This window comes from Panthera onca, chromosome D2, assembly GCF_046562875.1.
Source record: "Panthera onca isolate mPanOnc1 chromosome D2, mPanOnc1 haplotype 2, whole genome shotgun sequence".
NCBI classification, from domain to species: domain Eukaryota; kingdom Metazoa; phylum Chordata; class Mammalia; order Carnivora; family Felidae; genus Panthera; species Panthera onca.
This window is the reverse complement of record NC_138349.1, coordinates 63907825-63934506: the sequence shown is the minus strand read 5'-3', so window position 1 is coordinate 63934506 and position 26682 is coordinate 63907825. Positions and strand designations below refer to the sequence as shown.

Sequence of the window (26682 nt, the reverse complement as noted above, 5' to 3'; positions counted from 1 at the left end):
ACAAATCTTTGAGTGGTAGCTGTTCTGCCTTTAACTTGAATGCCCTAGGCACATTGGAGAGCACAGTCTGTTTAGGAGAGTTAGTAGATATTCTTGAACTGATCCATAAAACAAATTGTGAATAGAAGAATAAGATGCTAGCTGTGTTAGGAAGACTATATGCAGTTGAAAAAAGTTAACAATGATGGCCAGAGTGGTCAGAACAGCTTCCTGAACGGTCTTTAACTGAGACAAGGTCCACAGTATTTGACACACTTGTGCTGTTTGAACCTGATGAGAGTTTATGTCCCACCTCTAAAGGATAGCATTCAGAGCAGCTCGTTTTGCAACCTACTGGGTTGGATGAAGTTGTGGGTGAAATAGTCTACAGAACACAAAGCCATAATCCATGGAGATGCAGCCTTTGGTTGGAGATTATGGAGGTTTTATGGATAATTTTTCACACCAGTGTCCCCCTTCCAAATCATCACGGTAACATTTAGCTGATAAATGTGATTCTTCCTCCAAGAGTCCTTTGAGTGGATGGAGGAAAATGATATGAGCCCCTTATCACAGATGAAGAGACAGTGTTATTGGGACTCATGGCATAAATGTGTTGCTGGAAGGGTCTGGAATAAACTTAGCTCAGCCACTGTTGATACTCTCGTGTTCCAGTGATAGGATGCTGGCTAGAGGCTCCCCGTGGCCCTGAGAAGTGGAGCCATTGCTTCAACATCACTATTATCTACTCACCTCTGGATAATAGATAATAAGTATTTAGGAAGTGTACCCCCCAATTTTCATAATGCTTGGTCTGCTTTCTTGTTTGTTCTGTTGTTGTAATTTCATTGTTGAGTTAACTTTACTGAGCTTTCTCATCTCATATAGAAGAATGACAATGCCCATTTCCCATGGTTCCCATAATTATGGGCCAAGATCATATATGAGAAATGTTTAGCACGGTGGTCCTGCTGTGCTAGTCTTAAAACAATAACAATAGTAGTTATGATCAAAGTCACAGAGAGATCGAGCTGGTGGTTCCTTCTGCTGCTTCACCCATTTTGTGTCTTCCATAAAGGTAAGAGACAGCATCCATAGCAACATCCACCCAAATATATGGTGGACATTGATTTAGGTGCTTGTGTCATAAGCAGCTTCACATTCAAGCCTCAGTCTTCTTAGCTTTGCGGCACCTGAGTAGCTCAGTTGGTTAAGCATCTGACTTCAGTTGAGGTCATCATCTCATGGTTCATGAGTTCAAGCCCCATGTCAGGCTCTCTGCTGTCAGCACAGAGCCCACTTCAGATCCTGTCTCCCTCTTTCTCTGCTGCTCCCCTGCTCCTTCATGCACACATTCTCACTCTCTCTAAAAAATAAATAAGCTTTAAAAAATAATAATAAATAAAATAAATGAGCAAGACAATCCCCTTAACACAGAGCTCCTTATTCATCCACCTGGCTATTCTTTCTGTTGAGGCCACCATTCATCTATTCAATAAATATGTTTAGGGAGAACTTATCATGTACCAGACATTGCATTAGGCCCTGAGTCAACGTTAGTGAATGAAAGAGATGTAAGTGCCTGGTGAAGTCTGGAGTCTAGGGATAACAAGCAAGGAAATTATTATATATATATATATATATATATATATATATATATATATATACAATACACACACACAAGCACACACACAGAATTACAGGCCATGATAAGAGCAACAAACCTAAAAAGATTGCTGCCTTGGTTCAATGAAATACTGTATGTAAAAATGCGTCATAGGCTATAAAATGTAGACCTTCAGAGACTTTTAGTTTTGACTAATGTAACACCTGCTGTCTTTGTGGCAGCCGGTGGCTACTGCACATGCTCAGTGCCTGAGATTGAATGGTGACACCACCAGTCCTTTTTTTTTTTTTTTTGAGGCTTATTTTGGAAAGAAGAGTGGACGGGAACCTTTCTGTTGAGTTTATAATAGCAATTACAAGCTGATAAGGACAGACCATTCATCAAACGATCATACCTCCGGACTTTATCTCTTTGGGTCAAATGTTTCCTGATTGATATTGACTACCATATCTTAAGCAGCTTTGAACAGATAAGAAGCTAGAAAAGAAATTCCTTTTAAAGAGATTTGACAAAATTATGTTTTCTGATTTTTTTTCTTTAAGAAGAGAGATTAACTTCTCATTGTTCTTCTAAAAGAGTACAAAAGCTACCAAACTGTTGAATTGAAGAGAATCTAGAGAAGTTTTCATGGGTAGATACTGACTGCATTCCCACTGAATGCAAATTATCATCTGCATTGATAGTCTTTCCTGGTTCTGAAATTGGAAAGAACTTTCAAAATATTGAGAATGATCCTGTACCACAGATACTTAGGAGTAGACAGTTATTCCCAAGAAAAGATATCCCCTTGATTGCTATATATAAATGCCCTCCTAGAGACAGAGATGTGAGCAAAAGTCTTATAGGTTCAGTATAATTCATTTTCATAGAACATTATTTGTAGAAGCAACGTTTTAAAGGTGGGGAGGGTAGGTTTCTGACTGTGGGCCTGATATCCAGCTTCTAATTGAAATGACCATAAACATTGTAATTAATCAACTATGTACTCAATTATAAAGTATATAATTACATTCTGAACAGTAAAAAGCTTCCTAAAGTGTATATAAATCAATTAAACAGGGCAATACAGTAACCGATCACATAAAATTATATTTAATGAGATGTGTCATCTATCACAGTGTTTTCCACACAGTTCTTATCGTACATCTTTGTGATTCATTTGTGCCTTACTTTTTGCTGCAACGGAGCTCACAGTAAAGGAACCTCTTTATCTTGGTCATAGAATCTAGTGACATTATTTTGAGCAGACATACATGGGTATCTTTAAAGACCGTTTGGGAGTACGGGGAAGGTTGGGAGTCATTTTCTAATGGCTTTTGGGAAGGGTGACCTGGATTTGCCTGTCTGCCTTTACTGGTTATATATTTCCCTGAAGCAAGTGTGGGCATTTGTGCTGGTGGTCTTGCTCCTGAATCCACAACCGGCATCTGTCGCCTTGAAATTAGCTAGATGACCTGTGTTTGTAAGAGCTTCTGCAAGAGCTTCCAGGCAGGACAACAGAGGGATAATTAGAAAAGCATGCGAAATGCAAATCCTCCTGATCAAGTCACTGCGTGTTGAGAAGTATAAGGATAATAACCTGGTACCAAATCGTGCTGCCTATATGAATATCAGTCCTTCAGGTTCTGTGTGTATAATCAAGTAGGTCATTCCAAGCAGGCTAACCCAGGGCCAGTGGAACTTCTAGAAGCAAAGGAAAAGCACATTCGTATTCTTAACTTTGGCAAATTGTAAAGACTTCTAAAAAAATTGTGATAAGTATAGTCTAAGATGAGTTTCAGTCAGTGGATGCTCAAGAGACATTTGCATCTGGGGAAGTAACCCCAAAGCCCCTGGTCATGCACATTGTGACCTGTGCCTCAGAATGGGTAATAAAAAATTGCTGAGTAACTCCTAAAGGCCTGGCTTTCTAATGTGGTGGTGATGCCACTCATGTACCTCTTTCTCACTCCTTTCAGAGCCCAAATGGCTTTTCCCTAAGCGAAGTCATTCTCATGCTGAGTAACTACACCCAATCTTTGCTGCAAGAAACCGAACCATACAGAACAACTGGCCAGTGCAGGACTGCCAAATGGGAGGATCTGAAAGGCCTTCTCTTCCATCTCTCAGGGAGCACATGTGGTTGTTTTGATCCCCACTTCCCTACATTACTTGCTAGCAGATACTTGGGGTGTAAACAGTTTGTTCATTAATTTGTGTGTCCAACCAACATGCTTTGACATCCAGCTATGTAATTGTGTGTTGCCCTGTGTGAGGATACAGGGTTAATACAATTAAGACACAACAGAGCTAACCTCTGAGGCACTCACATGCTAGTGGGGGCACTCTTGAATTAAACAGACACTTAGTATTTACATACTGTATTTAAGTATTTAAACAATATTTAAGTACCGTAACGGAGCTAAGTGAATTCTTCTCAGATTCAGTAGACAGAGAAGAAGATACTTATTTTTTTTAATTTTGATTATTCCCTTGAATATTTTACTGGAACTAATGTAATTGAGGGACTGGCAAGTTTTACAAGTGACTAATATATTAATCCCACTCTACCCTGTCGCCTTGTGGGATTGTCAGCTGAGTCAGGGCTTAAAAATGGAACTTGATGAGATTTGCTCTAAAGATGTTGACTAATACCAATTAAACCCCTAAACATCACACACAGATTGATTATGCCTTTTTCACTTTTTTTAAAGACCCAAAGATGCACCTAGTTAATAATCTACTCCATGTCCTTAATAAAGAGCAGGCTAATTAAAAATTGTTTGCTAGCTGAAAATGAATAAATTAAGAATCACATATTAAAACAGTCATCCTCAGCCTACAGAAGGGGCTGAACACAGGGAGGCTACTTGGGGGGGGGGGGTGGTGAAAGGGGTAATTGTGAGTCCTTTATCATCAAGCATGACATGTACAAATGCAGAGCCGTGTCATGGAGACAGGGTGCTGGGGTGAGAAGGCTCTCGGCAGGGCAGACAGCCAGGTTAGTCTCCCCTGTGTTCCTGATACAGAATGAAAGAGCAGGGAACAAAATGGAGTGTATTTCGTCTCGTCCCCCCTCCGATTCTCCTAATCCTGCCTATCCATCAGGCCATCCTGCCACACGTCCTGCACCCACCTCCTTGAATCCCTCTGTGTGTCTCCCCAGAGCCTGTGGCATAGAAGGTCCTTATCACAGCGATGCATGTTTCCAATCGTGTCTGGTCAGAGGGTAGCAGTCCCCACCTTGTGCTCTGTAGCCAGCAGCCTGGGATTTTCTCAGTTCCTTGAACTTGCTTTCCTCTCCCTGGAATATGTCTATCCCAGTATATGTCTTTCCTAGAAAAGAAACACCACCATCATCATCATCATCATCATCATCATCTCACATCCTCACACTGGCCAGCTTCTTCCATCCTGCTGACCTCAGTTTAAGCATCACTTCTCAGAGAGGTCTTCCCTGGTGTTTCCAGGAGTTCAGCACCCCTTGATTTTCCCAGAACTCCTACTTTTGCTTTTTGAGAGCACCTACCCATCCACTCTCCCACAACCTCAGTTTTGTGAGATGAAGGCCAAGGGAAGTCTTGGAAACCCCCATGTCCCCAGGACATATCCTGCATATCCTAGGTGATCAGTGAATGTTGAAGGAATAAGCCAGTTATGACTCCCAGCAAACAAACTCAGTTCTAACTTCCCTAGAAAGTGAGAATCCGGTCTCATGTTTCTTTGGTGACCCTCATGAGGCCAACTGGTGTTCAAGAAATATTTGTTGAAAACAGTTCTTAATTGTGGTCTTATATTTACCTTAGCTAGGAATGAGAGGAGTTTCCTTTAATGATGTGTGGGACAGGGAGGAGAATGAACGAGCTTGGGCTTGTTTTTTCTTAGTTTGAAGGAGTTACATAAGCACAAAAAGGCCAGGTTATAGTACTAAGGGAGCAAGCGTGTGGAAAGTGAGCGCCAGTCACCACTGCAGTTGCTTTAGAGGCTTCTGCGCCTGGGCCTCCTGTAGAAGAGACCAGAGTCTGTTCCCTAAGAGGCCACTTTGAACAGGCTGCTGTACAGAGGCAGGTAGCACAGGTGCCAGGAGGTTGAATTCTGACAACACCTGGGTCTGGGTCTCAGTCCCCACTCACTGTTACCTACCTCCCTTGTGCTCCTGGCCAATTCCTTTACCTGTCTGTGCTTCAGTTTTCTCATCTAATTCTTCAGTTGGTGTTAATGATATTAACCGCCTCAAGGGGATATCATACGAGGATTAAGTGAAATGCTGCACGTAAAGCTTTTAGCACGGTGCCGAGCAGGAAACACTTCTTAGAGATTGACAGTGTGTACCACGAGTCACCTAAGTCAAGGGAGATCTGCTGTCCAGAATTGCTTGTGGGACAGTCTGAGTTGGCAATAGGGACACAGAGAGGCCTAGGATTGATCTGTCCAGAATATTCCAGAATCATGATGTTCTTGCATCTATTTTCTTTCTCCTTCAGCCCTCCCACCACCCTAACGCTCGCACATACTGTGTAGACTGCTCTCAGTTCACCATGCCCTCTCTTCATGGCTTTCCAAAAGTCAACTTGAAGGTTTACTATCATATTTTTTACTTTAATATAATTTTATCTCTGATAACAACCTCAGTTTTTTTCTTTGTGTTTAAGTCTATTATCCTCAATATATTTCAAAATTGATTTCATAGGAAAGATGTAATCTTTTTTTAAGTTTATTTATTTATTTTTAGAGAGAGTGAGTGCACACCCATGCATGCACCAGCCGAGGAGGGGAAGAGAGAGAGGGAAAGAGAGAATCCCAAGCTGACCCAGCCCAGACCCTGACATGGGACTCGATCTCATGAACTGTGAGATCATGACATGAGCCAAAAATCCAGAGAAATCCAGGAGTTGGACGCTCAACCCACTGAGCCACTCAGGCACCCTGGAAAGACACAATCTTTGATTAGAATTAACCACGATGAGAATATAGGGCCAAGAAACGGTGGGAAGACAAATCTAAGACCCAGAAATAATTATCATCATAATAGTGGTGGTAGTGGTACTGATGTTGATGCTGCTTATGTGCCATTCACTCTGTGCCAGGCATTATTCTGAGCCCTGAATCATTTTCTCCATTTTACAGATGATGACACTAAGTTACCTGTGTGAACCATGTAGTGGAAAGAGTATGCAGTTAGCCTAGTTTGCCCTTAGGACTCTGATGGAAAATTATTTTTCTTCACTTAATATCCAACGAAAGAGGGAGATCATATTGCCACAAGTTCTACCTTTGTTTAGTTTAGACATTTGACTCAATTTATGGAAGTCTATGTCTTTGTAGCTTGATCATGACTTTGGAATGTCAAAAAAAAGTGCAGGCAAAACACTATAAAATGAAGTCTGCGTTTACTGGTAAGAAGCACAGAGCATTTGGCATCAGCAGAAAGCTTAGTCTTTGATGTGGAAAATAGAAGAGTTCTTGCTGTTTCCATTTGGGTCAGAGAAAGAGACGATCACTATATGATAAGTTTAGTGGGTTCTAAAGCTAGATGTAATAAGTGACGAGCCACAAGCTGTCCTGCCCTGAGGATATTCAAGTATGAAATACACATGTCAGGGAAAATGTGGTCAGTGCAGAACCACACAACAGGAAAGCAGAGAATATTTAATAAGATAAGTCCTGGTTATCCTGGGAGTGAGACTTGAAGAGAAGGCGATTTACATATTTGAGTGGGGGGCTGAAGAGGGATGATGGAAGAGACAGAGAGTAGGGGAGTAATTTATGGTGAATCATCTTACCCCCTGACAGACAGAAGCCAGGACTAAGGAGGAAATGCTTTATTTTAGGTAAGGCAGCATCCTCAGTTTTAAACAATTTTCCCCCTGTTTTTTGAAAGTGTTCACACAATTAATGCCTCTTCCATGTATTCAACAATAGTTGCCTAGCAACCATCAAGAAGCATTTTTGGAGCGCAAAGGGTCTAAAAATGAATGAAGAGAAAATACAGCAGATACTCATTTAAGAGTAATGAGAACTGGTCTGGCATCCTTGGAGACTCACTGCAATGTCCTATTCATCTTGGACACATGCAAGGGGGAATATGTAAAATATAAGAGAAACCTTTAAGTGAGGTTTGCTACGCTTTTCTGCCTTCAGGCAGGACTGCTTTCTACCTAATTCCAAATGCATGTGGAGGTAATGAAGTTTTGGAAAACTCTTAAGAGGAAGGATAATAATACCTCCTCTAGTAACCCCACTTTTGGATCTGTAACCTTTGGCCTGAGACCACTAGGTAAAGAACATAGGTTAATCAAGAGCTACCTCTTCTTTGCAGGCTAGATTTCTATCATTGGCTGGCTCTCACAATCATACCTTATTTGAAATGAAAATCTAAGTGAGCTTCCAGATCAGAGGGCACAAACTCAGGTTCCAGAGGTGTCAGCAGGGAGCGCAGAGGAAGAAGGGCAGGTGAGGTCTGTAAGAAATCAGAAGCAGTGGATCCCTACTCTGTAGAAAGGAGGCCAGTGTTGTCAGATCTCTCAATTTTCTAAGAACAGTTAGACATGCTGATTTCTATGTGAAAATCTCATGACTTTAGATTGATGACAATGATTAAAAAGAAAGAAACAAACAAACAAACAAAAAACTGTGCAAGCTAAGTAAATTATGGTACCAGGCAGATTTGGCCCACGCACCAGTCTTGTCTAATAAACCCCTAGTGTTATAGATGAGGAACCAGGCCTGGTGAGTGAGTATACTTATGCAAATTCAATGAAAATGTAAACTCCTTAAAGCCAAGAACTGTGTGACCTTCTCTGTTTTATCCCCAGCTGGACTAGCACAAGGTCAGGCATATGCTGGCAATGCAACAAATATTTATTGAGTCAACAAATAGTAGATGTTAGAAGCAAAACCAGGACTTGGTTCGGTCAGTAAGAAATCAGGACCTCAACTGCTTCTTCTTAAGTGACTCTTGTTTCCCCCTAAGTGGCTTTCCATGACTTTCATATGGATGGAATCTACTCTTCCCTTTAGCCACATAATGGCCTTGTTTAAACCAAGATTTGATTCAGGGAAATGTTCTTATAGAAACTCCAGAGGAAAAACCTTGCACCTTGCCTGGGTTTAAACCTTTCCATAGATTCGTGTGTACTGGGACAGCCATAAACAATAGATTGCTTTTCTTCTTGGCCTGCCATATTCAATTCCATTCAATTTTGTGTCTATTTCTCGAGCTCCTACAATGTGCAGAGTCCTCTGTATGGTGATTCCAAGATATAGAGGATCCTGCTGAGCCTGGGGGCCTCAGAAATGTTCAACAATTTCAGAGAATGAAGGTACTTAGCATAGTCTCCTTTTTATTTTCATCTCAATGTTTTTTTGATTCTACTTAGGCAACACTTTACTGTGTGGTAATTTCCTGACTTGACTTTTTCTTTGGAGATCTAAAGTGGTCTAAAACCTAGAATCCATTATTACCAAGACATGTTCTCCTCTTTTAACAACCTACTTATTGCCTCTATGATGAAAGGCTCTGCCGGAGTAGACAGGAGTCAGCCTCCATTGAGGTATACCCAGGGCTTGTGTCAAATGATCTTCTAGCTTTCATTGTATTTATTCCTTATTCTTGGGTTCTGTAAGGTGCTTATCTCTGTGCTGAAGGTTCAGGTGTATCCAGAGTATCAATAACTCTCCCACTGGAGAACCACTGGCCTCTCAAAAGCTTGAAGTGATGCACGATTTCCTTGTGTCTGTGCATATCATTACTGCACATATATACTGTGCATATATTACTGCATCATAGTATGTATGCAGTAATAGTAATAATAACGGCATCCACCACTTCTTAGTGTCTTCTAGGTCCCGAATAATGTGCCAGACATGTTGTTTCATTTTATCTCATTTATAGTCTTTGTCTGCAATTCCTAACCTTGCAAGATAGAGTCCCATTTTGATAAATGAGCGTATTCAACCCCAGAGAGAGCTGATGATTTGCCTAGGGTCATATGATTGCCTGGTCTGTGAAGTAAATGCACAGCTACCTGCTTTCCAAGGGCCCTCTTCACCTCCTTGTGAAACTTCTGGGTCCAGCAGCAATTTCACCAACTTCGCCAGTGTTTTGGAGATGAAAGGAGAGACGCTGTATCGCTTTTTCAGAAGCAAACTCTAGGGGACATTTTAAACAAAGTAGATTATTTTGCATGAGACTGTGTTTAATTTCAGAACAGTGTCCTTTGCTGGCGAAGATAATCAGATGTAATGTCATCTGCAACCTCTCTGCGTGCGTGATTTCATAAGACTGGTGTAGCAGTTTATTATTATAAAATTAGTATAGCATAGAACAAACCCGGGATGCAAGCCAGACGAAATAGACAATGAATAGTTATATAAGGTTTTGGAAAGCACATGTAGTAGAACACAAGCTCACTGTATTTTCTTCTCAATTGTCTGCTGTTTGTTCATGTTTCCTTTTCAACATGATTGCATCTCAGTTTAATAGCACTTGCCATCTCAGGCTTTATGGTGCCAGGCCTGACATAGTTACATCCCCTCTGTGCTAAAAATATTGCATGTATATATTCAACCGCAGCCCGACATGTTTAGCTAATGGGTTACTCGGAGCTATGCGCTTATATAATTAAGTGATGTATGTAATTTTGTGTTAACACATTTGCAATGTGTGTTTTCCTGGTGATTGCAATGCTTTATTCTGTGTAAAGTGTGACATTTTAATTCCCGCTGAACAATTTCCTACCTTGATTCGCCTTGTTTTTGTGGCAGGGGATTATTTTGCAATCAAGATAAAAGCATTATTTATGAAATTTCTGGACTATCCCATTACTGGGAACTTTTAACTGAAGATCAATCTCCTATTCTATTGATCCCTTTGTTAAAAATCTTTATCGGAATTTAAATTTAATCTCTACATTATAGATTTGCCCCGACTTTTGTCTGAAGGCACATTTTTTTAGGCAGCTTTGCAGGGATGGGGTTCCTTAAAAAGTAATTCTCACTAGGCAGGCTGCCATCTTATCTTCCCCAGGGAACTTAACTTCTCTTAGGTATCACTGATTTCTTCCCTGTTGAGGGTTCTCCAGGAGAGCCAGCATCTCTGTGGGTTGGAGAGTTTGGCAAACCAGGTCAGATCTATAGATTCACAGATAGGGCCTGTTAAGCATTTAAGTGATTGACAAAGCTGGGTCTCAGAGTTACATAATGTGGGCATACACGCTTTTTCTTTATTAATTGTAATTGTGACCAGTGGAAGGTGCTACAGACAGGAAGGTGAGCCACCAGGGATAACCCAGCCATCTTGCCCTCTTCAGAGGTTGTTTATTTTCTCCAGTGGGATCAGGAGTTAGTTCAGTTTCATAAACATGTATTAGACTCTTACCAAGTACCAGACAGGGCTTTCAGAATACAGTACAGAGAGAGTTACTTGTTCAGTGAACATCTATTGAGCACCTACTGTAGCGATATTACAGTGACCAAGACAGAGTCTGGTGAGGGAGAGAGACCTACAAGTTGAATATGGGATGATAGGGGCTAGGGTAGAAGCATGCTTGATGTCGAAGCTACTGACGAATGGTTCCTCCTCCAGCTGGAGGTGAGGAGAATAAGGACACTTTTTAGTGGGTGTGATGCCCAGTGCTGGTCTAGGAGAAAAAGTAAGAGTTGGAGCAAGAAGGACAAGGGTGAAGAAGGAAGGGTATCATCAGAGGGAAGCCCGTGAGCATGGGTACGCAGGGGTGAAGCCATGAGAGGTGCTTGCAACCTCTAAGGCATTTGTTAATTGTTGGAAGATAGGGCGAGGTCACTCCAAAGCAAGGTCTGCTGTGGTCCATTCTCCTGACCCCTGAAAGTCCTGAATTCCCCAGGCCTTTCCTCAACCAAGGAGGCCCCCTTCGTTCTTCAGCACAGCCCAACGAAAGCAAGCAGGTGGCAGGCACTGATGCCAAATGCTGGAGTATTGCCCCGATGGCTTCCCACGTGCTTGCCTCTTAGTCCCTCCCATTTGGGTCTGAACACACTTTCTATGTGGTACACAGAAGTTTCGCCAGGAGGACCCACAGGCTGTGCACTCCAAGTGAGCTATCTCAGTTGTATGTTTTGGCATTTGAACACAGTGGGAATGTCCTTGTCAGCTCCCATTTGACTTTATTAATTGCAATTCCTTGGGAAGTGTGTTTTAGTAATGTGCTCTGGGATGACAGAGCTCGCCCTGCAGAGACCCAAGAGGAGGTAATCAGGGCCCATTGAAAAGCCATCTGCTGGTAAGTCACTGCTGCTGATCCCACGCAGCCAACAGACACCATTGTCTATCACAGCTCCGCCACTAGCTGTGTGACTTCAGACAAAATTGCAGACTCTCTGGGCCTCCCTTTTCTGATGTGTAAAATAAGACTTTGGACTAGTGGTAGCTGAGGTTTTTCTTAAACTTGGGAATTCCAACACTTTATAAGTTTCTTGAATGAAGAATTCTGCAGTCGTAACATCTGTGGATTCACCAACTCGTAGCAATGATCTTTGGCTCCAACTTCATATGAAAAGCCAAGAACCCCTTTCTATACTTCATGTCTTTTTTTTTTTTTTAAGTTTATTTATTTTGAGACAGAGAGAGAGAGAGTGTGTGCAAGCAGGGCAGGGGCAGAGAAACGGAGAGAGAATCTCAAGCAGGCTCCACACTATCAGCTCAGAGCCTGATGTGGGGTTCCATCCCGTGAACCATGAAATCATGACCTGAGCCGAAATCAAGAGTCGGAAGCTCAACCTACTGAGCCACCCAGATGCCCCTATACTTAATTAATATCTTGTAATGATTCTCTGCCTCTGCATTTTAGGAGATCATCTACACTAGCCCTCAAATCTAGATTTTAATTTTTCAAGATACAAAGGGAATCATTAAGCCTCTGAACATTCCTAGAATATATAGCAGTATGGATCAAGTAACCCATTTTATTAGTCATGTTGCAAGAGGCTGTCACCTAGCAGCTCTGCATTGTTTCCAGGCTCCGCCCCCACCCCCACTTCCCTGAGCCCTGAGGCTGTGGTTAATAATGTCAAAAGAATGTTTTAAAATTGCTCTTCTGTTGATTCCAAAGAGTCAGAGCCCTCACGTGGTTAGAGTCCTGGGCTAGGAGTCAAATTCTAAATTTAATTCCAGCCTCTATGAATGTCTTCATTTCTTGCCTCCTTACCATTTCTCGAGGTTTCGATTTTCTCATCTGCAAAATAGGCATAAGATGCCTTGCTCCACAGGAATATTGGCAAACAGCTTCGTTGTGCACACAGATTAGCTTTATATCGGAACAGAATATAATTTTCCATTCCATAATAGGAATGAAACAAAAGCCCTTTTGAGTGTGCACCTTGTGTAAACGCCCTCTGCTTAAATTCTGATGGATTTCAGAGGTCAGCAAATCCCTCCCCCTTCTTTAATATTATTTTTTTTAAGCTAAACAAGGCTAACTAGGGAATTCATTTTGGTATAAAAAGACATGAAAGAAAGGGTATTCGAGCTTGCACAATAGTACAAAGAAGAACAAGAATCATCATGTTTGCTAAAGAACTCACAGCTGTTTAATTTTATAGTAAAATTACTTTAAGAACTTTGCTAATTCAAAGACAGACCCAAACAACTGTTGTTGCAAAACTGAATTTCCACGTGTGAGTGGAAAAGCCAAGTTAGATTAATCTGCCCCTAAACTCGTATTAAACTCATATTAGAAATACAGAGCATTTTTGTTAATGCAGGTTAGAGGAGCGGCTGTTATCTGAAGAGAAGACACATAAAAAGGGAAATGGTACATTTGCTAGTAATATGATGAAAAATAGTTTATGTTCTTATGTACTTTGCCCCCAGCTTTTTCTTAAGCTGCTCAGTCTGTTTTAATACCAGGTTTGTTTGCTTTGTGGGGATGGGCCTGTTAGGCAGGAAATTGTCGAAAAAGCATACAGCAGAAATTTTAAATGCTGTTTTTAAAAATTAAAATTAAATACCAAATTGAGTACCCAACCATTTATTAAATTTGGAGTTCAGACTTTAATAAAATTTTATCTTTAGAGGATACGAATGAACTGTGTACCTATACTTGGTTCTGTAAATTCCAAGTTTCCATATGTTGCCTATTGTCAAAAACAAATAAACTTTTCCTTATTTTTTTAAAGTGATTTTCTTCCATATTAGGGAATTATTCAGACTTCTTTCCTTGGTTCCTATAATTCCAAACCAGTTGGAACATCAGTCTATTTTTGGTTATGAAGGAACTTTTAAAATGTGGGTATGATTTTTTTGACGTTTCTAAATCTCATAAAGATCAATTTGCCACATATATAAGAGTTATGGTAGTAAACATAGTGAAGTCATTGTATACTAGGATGACAGTTCTAATTTCCATATTATGAGTCACCCCCTCCCAACCCCCGTCCCCCACCTCCATCCCCTCTGCATGGGAGGGCTGCTAAATGTACATTCTAAAACATATACAGCAACATAAGGTTGTGATTTGTGAGTGTTTCTGTCAAGGATGAATGTTCTTACCTGTATTTGATTAAACTCTGTTAGTTTCTGGGTTTTTATGGTCTTCCCACCACATCACATAGATTCACCACAAGAGGGCAACCAAGAGTTTACTTTCAAGCTAACAAAGCTAGAAATGGTTTTAATATCAGCTAAGTGTTTTTAACTTGCTAAGGATTTATTTCCCCGCCTTCCGATTGCCACACATGCAGCCTCTGAGTTTCCACGAACAACGAATAATAATCCAAATAAAGTTCTTCTGAGGGGAAATATAGACAGACTGGTGCAGACAAGAGCTTTTGCCCAAATAAGGATCCTTTTTTGGAGACCCCATGTGTTAGATAACCATCAACTGACAGTTGGTCATGAGTTAATAATGTTGGATGCTGAAATATGCATACCATGTGCTATAAAAAAGTTTGGAGGACAAAGACAAATACTGCTAAAGTTAGATATTAGAAACATACCAGAGGTGTGCAGACTGCTTCACTGGATGAAGGTGGAATCTGCCAGATAACTTCGTTTTAAAAATGTTATAGGTACCACACAGGAGAATGTATGATATTCACTGCACAATTTGTTGCTTTTGCAGGGATTTGGTCTTAATCTCTCTGCATGGTACTGCCTTAAGAGCTATAGCAACTCTTGCCTTCTAAGAAAAGAAAATATTTCCTAAGCTTATTTCCATTGCTGCCATTGCTGTTCTTTTATTTTTACAATGGGAACCCTAAAGGGGGGGGGGGGTAAGGTTCCATAAAAGAATACAGGTGGATGTGTAGCCCTTTGATTGGCCTGTTGTATTTGGAGAGCTGTTAACTGCTAGTTCTGTTTCTGTGTTGTTGCTGCAACAGGAATCCAAAGGTGAGGGGTGGAGCGAATAGGCTTTGATTTCAGCTACTGTGACCAGTTATTTGAGAGGCTGGGACATGGAGCCAGGTGGCCACTGGGCAGCTGCTGTCTTCTTAGAGTGACACCCCAGAGGCTCCTGGTGCTAAAAATGAATGGGGAAAGAATGTGTCTCCTCCTCTGCCCCCTAGAGTTCAGACCTTTTTGTTCTGTCAGCTTTTCTGGGTTTATTGGAGTGCTTGTCTTCAATGAATAATCTCACTTTTTCTTGTATAAAAAAACCATGGGAGTTGAAGCATCTTGGGAAAGCCAAGAAGGCCGTGCCCTTGGGTGACTTGAGGACTGACTATATCTGATCGCTTTTCTTACTTGCAAATGCAATCTCCAAAAAGAAAAACACAGCCAGACCATGAATTTATTCAACAATTTGTGGTTAAGAAGATTCTACCTAACAACTAGCTGAAATCACTGAAGATCTATTTTCTCTTACTCAGTTTGCAAATGGCTTACATTACACCCAACCCACATTGGTAGCTGGAGAGAACAGTTAGTAAAATTAATAATTAGACAGCTTCTCTTTTTCTCTGTCTCTTCCCTCTTCTCCCCAAGTGTCCTGTCAAGGCTTAACATTTGCTTTGACATATTAGTTAAGGAAGTTAATGAAATAATATCTTCACTGGGGCCATTGAGTAACCTTGAGTCAATGATTACCAGATTTGAATTTTACTAAGGAAACACCTCAGGTTCAGCAAAATTCTCAGATACTAACATCTGTGTATGACTCTCCTGCATATAACAGCAAATAAAACCCTAAATTTCACTGAAACTTTGAATCAACGCTCTTGCTGATTATTCCCGCTTCAGATGTTAATCTTGTTCTGTCTACTCTTTAACACATTTCCAAGGACGTATCTATAATCATGACATTGAACTGACTGAACCAGCATCCCCCAAAAGAAAGATAATGCAAGCCACATGTAACTTAACATTTTCTAGTAACCTCATTTCAAAAGGTACAAAGAAACAGGTAGAATTATTTTAATAATGTGTTTTATTTAATCCAGTATCTTCAACATATCATTTTGATATGTAATCTATAAAATGTCATTAATGAGATATTTTGCATTTTATATATTGTCCTGGAAATCCAGTGTGTATTTTATGCTCGTGGAAAATCTTAGCTTTGTACTGGACATATTTCCAGTGCTCAGTAGCCCCATGTGGCTAGAGGTGACTGTGTTACATAGAGCAGCTCTAAACAGTTATAGAAACATTTTTTTCTTACACTGAAAAAAAATGAGAAGCAGTTCTAACCTCTTCTGCGTATTCTTCTTGTTCATCGTAAGATTTACATTAGGATTTCTGATGTAGTTATCTGTCCGTGTTTCTCCAGAAGGTGACACACACCCACTCCCACTGACGGAGCACTCTAGCTTTCCCTGACTCTACACGCACAGCCCAGACCCTTGCTGTCCTCATTCTGGACCCTCACTCCACTCTGCTCCAACACACACACTGTTCTCTGCCGTGGGTCTAGGAGTTCCTTGGTATCGCAGGAGAGCGATTGAAGTCGTTTTCTGGTATTGGGGCTTGTATGTACCCACAAACAAATCAAGCTCAGAGATGCCACTGGTAGCTCGGAAAGGGAAAAAGGGATGGGAAGGCTTAATGTGAGAAAGAAAAATGTGTAAGTCTCAGACAAACTACAGTAGTCATCTTTTTTTATTTTTTAAGTAAGAGACTATCCTTTTTCAATTATTCTTTCTGAAAGATAGAAAAGCATAAAGAAAGTGAAAAATCCCTTTTAAGTACAAATTCCTTTTGGGATCTTTTAAAAAAGGGATTGGAAGCCTATTACTTGATGACCTTTTACTTTTTCTTATGTGTATGTGTTTGAAAACCTGAAATGTCTCTCATAACATATTAGTCTAAGTCTGCCAAAGTTAAATACCTCCATGCTAAACCACACATGCACTCACACACACACACACACACACACACACACACACACACACACAATGTCTCTTTTACTTATTTCCAAGTAGGGAATGTTTTCTTGAGAGATGTAGCAAATCAATTATCCTCAATGTTGAAAATGGAATATCTCATTTCCAAACCTGGAGAAATGGCTGACCAAGAATGTTCTGTTTATAGAGAGTTTAAAAACTGCTCTGATATTTGCTGCCCCTTGCAAGGCTGTTCAACACAAAACATGTAACTTTCACTTCTGTGCTGTCATGCTCAATAGTAACACCACAGAACATATCAATCATGTACTAGAATGAGTGGGTCTATTGGTTGTAACAAAAAGAAAAAAGAGAGAGACAAAAAGTCTCTATGTTTAAGAGGTCCTATCTTTATACATTTCATAAATTATAGAAATCAAAATGTCCTTAAGAAGTATTTTCAGACTGGATCTTTAAAATAGCCTAAAACTTAAAAAAAAACAAGTATCTTAAATTAATATTCTATTCTTACAGACAATCATACAAAGAACAACTAAATCTGTTCATGGAATAGTTTTCAAAAAATGGAAACATAAGTTATTTCAAAATCTTAAGAAAAAGTACATAGTAAGCATTGAAACAATGCACTTCATCTAATTATTAACAGCTTTCATGCAGGTTTTTCCTCAACACCCAACATGGTCTTCTCCATTAAGAGAGGAGGCTGGGACCCAGGGCCTGAAAAAGGGACCATGGGCACCAGGCATCCAGGGAGAAGAATATAGCAGGAGAAATGAGTTGCTGGGTAGATGTGAAAGTAGAAGTTTGAGACCCTGTGGCATTTTTAGAGGCCCTTTTTGGTTTTGCTGGGTTTGCCACTTCATGACGAGACCTGACTTCATGACAAGATCTTGCAGCTGGGGGCAAGAAATCAGACCTTTTGTGCTCAGTAGTAACACCTGGACCACACCACCACCTGTACTCCATGTACCAAGCTAAGTCCTCAGGCATCCACTCTGCCCTGATGTTTCTTTTCCTTTTTCTTTTTTTAAGTTTATTCATCTGGAGAGAGACACACACAGCACGAGTGGGGCAGGGGCAGAGGAAAGGGGAGAGAGAATCCCAAGCAGGCTCCGTGCTGTTGGCACAGAGCTCAATGTGGGGCTCAAACCCACAAAACCACAAGATCATGACCTGAGCCAAAACCAAGAGTCGGACACTTACCCGACTGAGCCACGAAGGCAGCCCTGCTCTGATGTTTCTTTACAGAATTGTAAATTTCGTACTTTGAAGGCGAAAGAGTCTTCCATTGGCTCCTGATGCCATGGTACATAGATCTCATACCCTCAGAGACAAACATTTGTGGGACACCTGGGAGCCACCCCCTCTGCCCCTTCAGCAGGTCCTGAAGGGGACCTTTCACTGAGAATGGTTTCCATGAAGGATACTGGGCCTAGCCAGAACAAACCAAAGGGAAGGTGAGCGTTTGAAAGGTCAAGCATGGATTTCCATTTTCATCCCTATTTCCAGAATTCTCTCCTTAGAAAGTCCGTCTTCTGAAAACCCAGAATCTCTCTTCACTCCGCACCTTGATTTCATTCCCAGATTTTCCTCTCATTCTGCAAGTGGTAGTGAAAAGTGTCCGTAATCCCTTTCTTCTTTCCCAAGGCTCTTGTAGACAAGCCTATTCTATACTTCTAGAACATTTCTGCATTCCTTTGGAACTCACTACATTGTTTCAGAATAATATAGAGATAACATTTGGGCATTTAAATTTCTCTCCTCCTCAAGACACAGAGGGAAATAAAGATAGAAATCTGCCTGTCACTGCTGGTAAAACCTGACTAAAAAAGAGGTTTGCTTGTGTTTTAATGGCAAGAATGCGTGGAGTCACATGCTTTCAAACCAATTAGCAATACAGATGAGCTAGCAAATCGAGTTCCGTTTATAGGGTGGGGGAAGGGGATAAGTCAAATAATCTGTGTTTTTAAATGTTTCTGAGAAATGAAGACCTCCAGGGCAGAGAGAAGGCGGATCAGGAAATAGCTATGCAAATCACATGCCTATGAAATTACTAAAACTTTGATCAGGGGCATTAACAATTGCTGCAGCATTCACAAGTATGAAACAAAGAGTGAGTAAGACGGGCATGTTTTGGAAGGGATTACAAGAGTGTTTATGTACATGGTTTGTTGAGCAGTCAATGAAGTCCATGGCCATTTTGGACTTAAGCCGCCAAAGCAGTCCAGGTATGACAAACGCACTAATACATTCCACTCTCATTAGTGACTCGTGGGGATCTCAGTGATTTTGACCAAGAGCCAAAGTGGTTGGACCTCATGTAAAGTCTGCTTCATGTCTTCCCCCCACCCCCACCCCCTTTCTAACAATGTCACTGCTCACCCTTCACAGGAGGTAGAAGTGGATCTGGGTTCTGAGAGAGTGTAGTGCATTGGAAATGCTAAATTGTTGTTATGGACACTGTGGTCCAAACCACACCAGGTCTAAAGCACACTTGGAAACTCAAGGCGGCCATGACATCCAGAGTGTCAGTGTGATCATCCCTCTGGGGCAGGTGCAGCCTTCGCTGTTCAGGGCTGTGTGGTCTCGGGGACATTTGAGAGTGAGAGCATCTGCGGCCAGGTCTAGTCTCGGTTCATGACTCTAAATTATTATTTTTCATGGCTTTATTTAAGAAAAAAAAATTACTCTTGAAAAGGGAACTGTCAGAACAGTTACAGAAAGCGATGACATTCTTGCAGTGTTTTGGTTTGTTTGTTTTTTTGTTTTACCTTCCTATTGCTTTGAAGTCATCATTTAAGGTTAGAACACCACACAAGATAGAGTTTTGCTGGTCTGTGGTCCCGGGTGCTCATTTCTTTTATAACACAGCTGCTTCTCCAACATTCCTGTTGGGCCTAGAAGATTGTTTATAGGAAAACAGAATAAAAGTAAACTTGAAAATTTTTAAATCTATATGTAATTAACGCCCTGTGAATTCACAGAAAGATTCAGCTAATTAACAGACGTTAAGTACTAGCAACCACAGATTCCTGGCACCTCTCTATTAGGTGCGGGGTAGTGAGTATATGGAAATGCTGTGGATTTGAAACATTTAAGGGTATCATTTATGAATTTTTAAAATAAAAATGTTGGCTGTAAGTTAAAGCCAAAACGAGGGCTGAGAGCTTCTGTTTTTCTTTTCTTTTTTTCCAAGTATTTGAAAACTGAAATTCTATAAGAGATTATCTGTGAAATGGCTCTCCTTTATTACACCCATAAATTTCAGGAGTGGCTCTGATCAAGCTTTCTGCCATTCTTGGTTTCTAAATCTTTTAGTCATACATTAATAACTTTAAAAACACTCATCCTATTTTTGTTGTAGTGAAAGAGGAAGTTTCTAAATAGTCAAAAGGGAAACATTGAAAATAGAACACAGTAAATGATAACTAAATTAGGGTATTTTTTTTTCCAGCAAGAGCAAAGCTCCATGCTGAAACTTGCCAGAGTATTTTAAGATTATTGTCTACAAAGAAAATGTAGCAGAGAATTGAGATCCTCAGAGGAAAGGCATTACAGAAATGCAAAGTATTATCAGCAATGTGCATTATACATGGACCAATGTTTCTCAGTCCCTAATGCATCAGTCAGTGGACTTTAGTTTTCTGGCTTGTGTTTGGTGTTTAAAACACACACACACACACACACACACACACACACACACACACCCCAGTGCGGACACGCACGCACAACTTGCAAATCAAGTGAGTTAACGCTCGGCCAACTTCCTCTAGATATTGACCCTAGGGGGTCAGACTCTTAAGAAAATGATGCCTGGTTTTCCATCCTCCTAATTGCAGTCCCCCACCAACAAGCAAGTCCTATCTCTAAGTGGAAGCTCACAGAGAATTTCTCGAGAGAATATGGAGCTGTGCTGGCAACAAAATCGTCTCTGCAAAATGAGAAGAAAGAGTTGTTAACTGATGAGTCAATCCAGCTTTTATAGCAGTTTATCTTCGTGGTATTTCCAAGAGCATAAATGTTATAAAAAAAGAGAGACGGTCATGACAGGAAGAACACAGTAGAAAAAAAACAGGGACGTTTAAGCCAAAAGCAATTTACTTTGCCAGTAACTGGTTACATTTCCTTTGTTTTATTATTATTATTTCAAGGGTTGGGATTGAGCTGAAAGTTTCCCACACCTGTGCTGTCCTGACACATAACTTTGGCAAAACCCATAGAGAAGTGAATATATAAATGAATGCCTGGAAACTCTGAACTTTAGATGCTTTAAGAAAACAAACGAACAAAAACCTTGTTTTGCTATATTGTCTTTAAGAAAGCTATATTGTATTGATGTTTGAATGAGTTTTACAAAAGGAGAAGACAAAACACGTGGATGAGATGTCAAAGTGGCCGGTTGCTGACTCTCCTGGGATTAATGCCTATAGAAATAGCAGTGACTTCACAAAGGTGAATACTTGTTAATTTCATGGCCCTGAGTAAGAGGAACAGATGGGCAGTCAGAGAGGAAAGATTTTCTTTTTTTAAACCACAGAGATCTTTCACTGTTCTTCTGCAGTGGGCAGAATAGTCAGTGGCCCCCTGCAAAGGGGTGATGTGCGTGGCACACGAAGTTTTATTGGAACTCTGCGGCTTTAGTGGAAGTCTGTCACCTACTGCTGAGTCAGGATTGATGGGGACCCTGCCCTGCCTCAAGTCTGGAGGATGCTGTTTGCTGCCTGAGATGGGCTTTTAGTTCCCTTGTACCGTGTCGTGGTATTTGACTGTTTTCATTTAGGGAAAGCTCCCTGGTGACTGCCAGCCCAAGTTAATAATATAAATATCTCATTATGAGACAGACTGAGTGTTTGTGTCTGTTAGAAGTTACTTAAAGCAGGGATGTTGGATAAAGTCCAGTTGCCCGGGTTGGATCCTGTTACCAGTAACCAGTTGCATGACCTAAAACAACTAATTCCATCGCTGTCTCAGTTTCCTGGTCTGGAAAATGGGGATAATAACGGCGCCTTCCCGTTGGTTTGCTGTGAATTTTAAATGAGTATTGTATGCAAAGTGCTGACTGGCACAGAGAAAGTGCACAATAAATACCAGCTATTGTTATTATTCATGTGTAATATTGAAAACATTGAATTCTGTGAATGAGCGTGGATTATATACACATGCAAAAGTAACCGAGCATTTATTGCTTCACACTAGTTTGTTCTGTAGCGGATCTAACTAGACCCAGTTATGCTATCAATAAGTGTACTGCTGGCCTCCCGCACTCCTGAACACCACCACACCATAAAGCATTTGTTTTCACTCACTTCCCTTGCAAATGATTTGTTTTCTTGACTCTGTAAGAAAAACAAAAGTAGCCCAGGGACCATAATTTTTACTCCCCCCGCCCCCAAAAGCCAGCTCCTCGGTCCCAAAGCTTTGCCCAGGGTCTTACGGATCTAAAAGGTTTCAAATTGTGTCATGGGGGCTCCCATCCAGTTCTGCATTCTCTGTTCTCCCTGGGACTTTGAACATCTGCTCATCAGGGCACTGGTTACACTGGGTACAAGATCACAGCTCATCTAAGATGCCAGACACAAAGGCTTAACAGTCATCAGGAACCAAAGGCCTTAGGTTTTCAGTCTCAATTCCCAGAGCAAACTTCCTGGTCACTGGGTTATGTTCCCAGAGCTCAAGTGTAAATAGTAAAGGCGAGCAGAGGTTTACAGGTGCCCAACATGACAGGTATGCACAAGGCCAAGTGTGTGGGTCCGGCTGGAAGCTTGAAGGAGTTACATGTGGGCACCTTTATTTCCATTAGTCACTTATTCATTCAACAGATTTATATTATGTAATGCCGCCTCCTGGGTGTGTGCTGGGCAGGTGAGAGATGAGTCTGACATGGTCCTGCCCTTAAGGACTCTCCAATTTAGGATAATAATAAGCCATAAAACCCAACTAAAGTACAAAGAATACAGTGATACCTTCCATAAGAGAAAGTCAGAAAAAGGAGGGCAGAGGGGAAAGGAGAAGAGATATTTGAGTTTGAGGCTTGAGTGATTGGTGGGATTTGCCCAGCCTACCTGAAATGTCAGCGACTTGCCTCATTAGGAACAAAAGGCTTTTTCTCTTGATCAAATCCCATTGAGAGTTTAAGTTTGTGTGACCAGAATATTAGGTGCTAGCCTGTTCTAAATTTACAATTCTCAGAATCTGTTGGGGAAGGGCACATGTGCTTTTCTGGGTTCTGAAAACAGCTCAAAGAATGGAGAAAATAGACCCGATTTAAGGATGACTTTATTGTCGGTTCCTGGAACCTTTGCCTTTATTTAAAACAGCCTGTTCAGTACAAGTTCTATCTAAAAGGCCTTTGGGATTTGAAAGCTCTTCTGGAAATAAATGCTTTTAGGTTTAAATGTTTTGGAGGTCTTTTTTGCCAAAATGTTAGGAAGGAGAGACCATAGTTAACAAATCTGAGAACGGAGGCGATATTGTTTTGTTTCTTTTAATGAAATGTCTCAGACCTACCCTAAGTTCTGTTTGTCTCTCTGTCAGCTTTCTGCTAGGCTATTATTTTGATAAGGGACATGAAAGTACATCATTCCCTCGCGGTCATTAAAGTCTTAGCACTTGAGTCGGTTGTGGAAACACTTCTGCGCGACACCAAAATAGTCCACGCCCTGGCTCCAGGCTGAGGACCGGGGCAGTTCATGGAAGGTGGCATTAGGCTGTGACAGGAGAGCAGGAGGTCAGGATCCACAACACAGGCCCGATGAAATCACCAAGGCGGTGCAGGGAGGGGGAGAGAGCAGAGCCCTCCCTGCCAGTCTGGCAACTCGGCAAAGTCCTCAGAGCTCATCCCACACACTCCGTGCTAGTCACTGCTGTGTGTTTACATGAGTAATGGAGCTGCCGGGGGAGGGGAGTCGTAAGCACAGCGCTGAGCCTGGCAGCTTGCACTTGCGTTCGCGTTGGGAGGGAAGCTGACATCCACACCAAGTCAAGACTTCCAGGGACGTGGCCGGGAAGCAGTCACATGCTGTAGCTTTCATGAGCACAGACATCCTCAGGCAGATGTTTGTCGACTGGAATGGGTAATCGCTACTTTCTCTTTGCTTGATTTTTGTCTGCGAGGGTGTTTACCTGTGATAATTCCAGGCTGGCTTTTGGGGGTGGACTTCTGGACACCCGTCTGGGGTGGGGGGGGAGAAGAGAGGGGAACAGGTTTGGGAGGGGGAGCCAGAGCCCCACAGCCACTTTTTAAACTTTTGCCGGGCTAGAAAGGCAGCTCTGCTCTTCTGGACTTTACCAACAGCACAACTGTTATCCACGGTAGAAAAGCGAGGGCACGGGAGACATGTTGAGGAGCAGAGTGTAAAATGTCCTAAAACCACTGGTTAAATGTGTGATGTAAGTAAGATTAACAACAATTAAGAGCGTTCGAGTGGTTCAGATTGGCACCGTCGTAATCCTATCTTTAAGCAATAAAAAAAAAGCGCGGGTACCTCGACAGGGCTGGGAAAAACTGCTCAGGATACAATACAATTCACTAGTTTGGAACCGTTCAAGGGCTGCTTGTTTCACGGTTTGTTTTAATTTTGCTTGACTTGCGTGACTGATGAAGCTAAATATGAAAGCTGATGCCGGACAGTCCGAGCACTAGGTAAACAGCAGCCTTTTTTCCCCTGCTTTCTGTATGGATCTTAAAGGGATTCAGGCTCAACATCAAGGATGAAATAGAACTCTGCTTTGCACCTTGTCTGTGGCTTTCAAAAAGTATAATCTTCACAGAATCAGGCTAACCCCAGTGTGATCTTTGGAAGTAATTTTAAATAACCCTCGATATCTTACCACATTGAGAAGGAAAAAGAGAGCATGCTGATTTAAATGTATCAGCCAGATTTGTTGAGATTTGAAACATGCTGGTCGCAATATTATTAGTAAATACTTGTAAGAATATTTTTTGGATTGTTAACTATGAATGTTCTTTCTATAGCTCTCTCTCTCTACTCATTTGTATCATATCAACTTATTTGTATCATAATTTAAGAAACTGCTCATGTCTCCACTTTTGAAGAGAGAGGTTTTCAAGCGCCACATTACTATGATACCATAGTGGGCTGGCATTTCACCTAGGTTTCTGAAAAACAGATACAAAACAAAACAAAGACTAATCTCCGAGCCTGGCTTCGGGTGGACTTTCAGCTCAACATGTTTATTTTCTAACAGTAGGGAAGTGCCTTTTCCTTACCATTGTCCTTGAGAGCTGAGAGCTTCATTTTATTTACACTGATTAGACATGTTAAAGTGCAGTAGATTCGCTTGGGGAAGCATGTACAGAACTGTGGAGTCTACCAAGGTGCGGCCCGTCAGAGAGAGGAGCATAAAATGAGATGCGTACGTTTCTCTGAACAGTTTAGAGGGCACCGCTGTAGTAGCACTCATGGTCTTTCGTAAGGAAGCCCACGCCCATGAAAATGTACATCAATTTGTTCTTCGTTTGTTTTCAGCGCCAAACCTTAAAGGCAGACCACGCAAAAAGAAGCCATGCCCACAGAGAAGAGATTCGTTCAGTGGTGTTAAAGATTCTAACAACAATTCCGACGGCAAAGCTGTTGCCAAGGTAGGGTCATTTGCTCCCTGGTATCCATTTGGCTGCATCTTTTTATTTTTCCTCTTTCTCTTTATCTCTCTGCTCTTGTGTCTTGATGGCAGTTTTTAGTGGAGAATCTGACTTTGGTATTCACAGCCCTCTGTGTCTGTTCCCGCCACCTCCTCTCCCCTGTGTGGCTGGGGGAAGGGGGAGTGGAGGCATTTTGATTAGTCAACAGAAAGGCTTCCCACCTCCCAGGCTGGCCGGTTGGGTAAAGGACAGATGATTAAGCGCCCACGTCATTGAAGCTGAGATTTCATAGTAGGTGACACAATGACATAGTTTACTCTGCTTGTGTCAAAAATAGACCAAGCTGAACCATCCTCTTTCTGAACGTGTTCATCTAAATATGTTTCAGAGATTAACAGAGGATGAAATTAGAAATGTCTAGAATTAAGCTTTTTAGTGATTTTTTTTCCAAAGTCACCTCTAATTTACCTTAGATTAAAACTGAAGATATTTACCTACATAGCAAAAGAGTTACACATACACATGCAGCCATATATACATTTATGTCTTTGTAAAGATCTCCAGTAACGCAGAAGGAAAATACAAATGCTAAACTCTTTTTCCGGGCGCAGGCCCATTTTGCCAAAGAGTTCCGTGGAGTCTGGAAAGTGCACACCTGAGGGACTGAGCACGATGAGGGGTGAAGTGTCACTTCATATTTTTAGACTCACTCTTTTGACTTTTGTGGGGGTGGTTGGTCAGATTTGCACGGTTCTGTTTACTGGGTGTTCATACTTAGGTGTTGATTCTGTGCCAAAGACAGCATTAACCCCTTTAGGACTCGAATTGAAGACCAGATTTCAACTGATATTATGTTTCCAGATTCAAGGACTAAGTGTATGAAAATGGACCATTTTGGCTAGTGGTGAATTTGGAAGATGCTGCTGTAGAAAAATATGAATTCGGCTCTGGGTTTGACAGTCTACTATTTTTCTGCCACATGTGCCAAGCCTCTTCCCAGTGTAATGGAAGCAAATCTGAGACATTCACAGTTTATAAATCTTATTTTTAGCAGGTGATTGTTATATCAGGAAGTTCTGATGACCTTTCTGTTAGGGTTTCTTCATGCTTCCAAGAATGCAAAGGGTTAAAAAGAGATCAGCCAGTAGAAATGTGTATTTTCTGTCTAAAAACAGAT

General features: G+C 41.3%; 1 protein-coding gene across 2 annotated transcripts in view; it reads left to right on the top strand.

Moving 5' to 3' along the window:
- ARID5B (AT-rich interaction domain 5B) overlaps positions 1 to 26682 on the top strand; it is a 180178-nt gene that overhangs the window by 110906 nt on the left and 42590 nt on the right. Inside the window, exons 1-2 of one of the 2 annotated variants that reach the window (XM_060642666.3) lie at positions 17452 to 23976; positions 25393 to 25505. In XM_060642666.3, coding sequence (XP_060498649.2) covers positions 23973 to 23976; positions 25393 to 25505 — 117 coding nt within the window. In that variant the 5' untranslated portion in view covers positions 17452 to 23972. Of the gene's footprint in view, positions 1 to 17451; positions 23977 to 25392; positions 25506 to 26682 lie in introns of those variants that run through there. The other variant, XM_060642665.3, reaches the window with a different exon arrangement.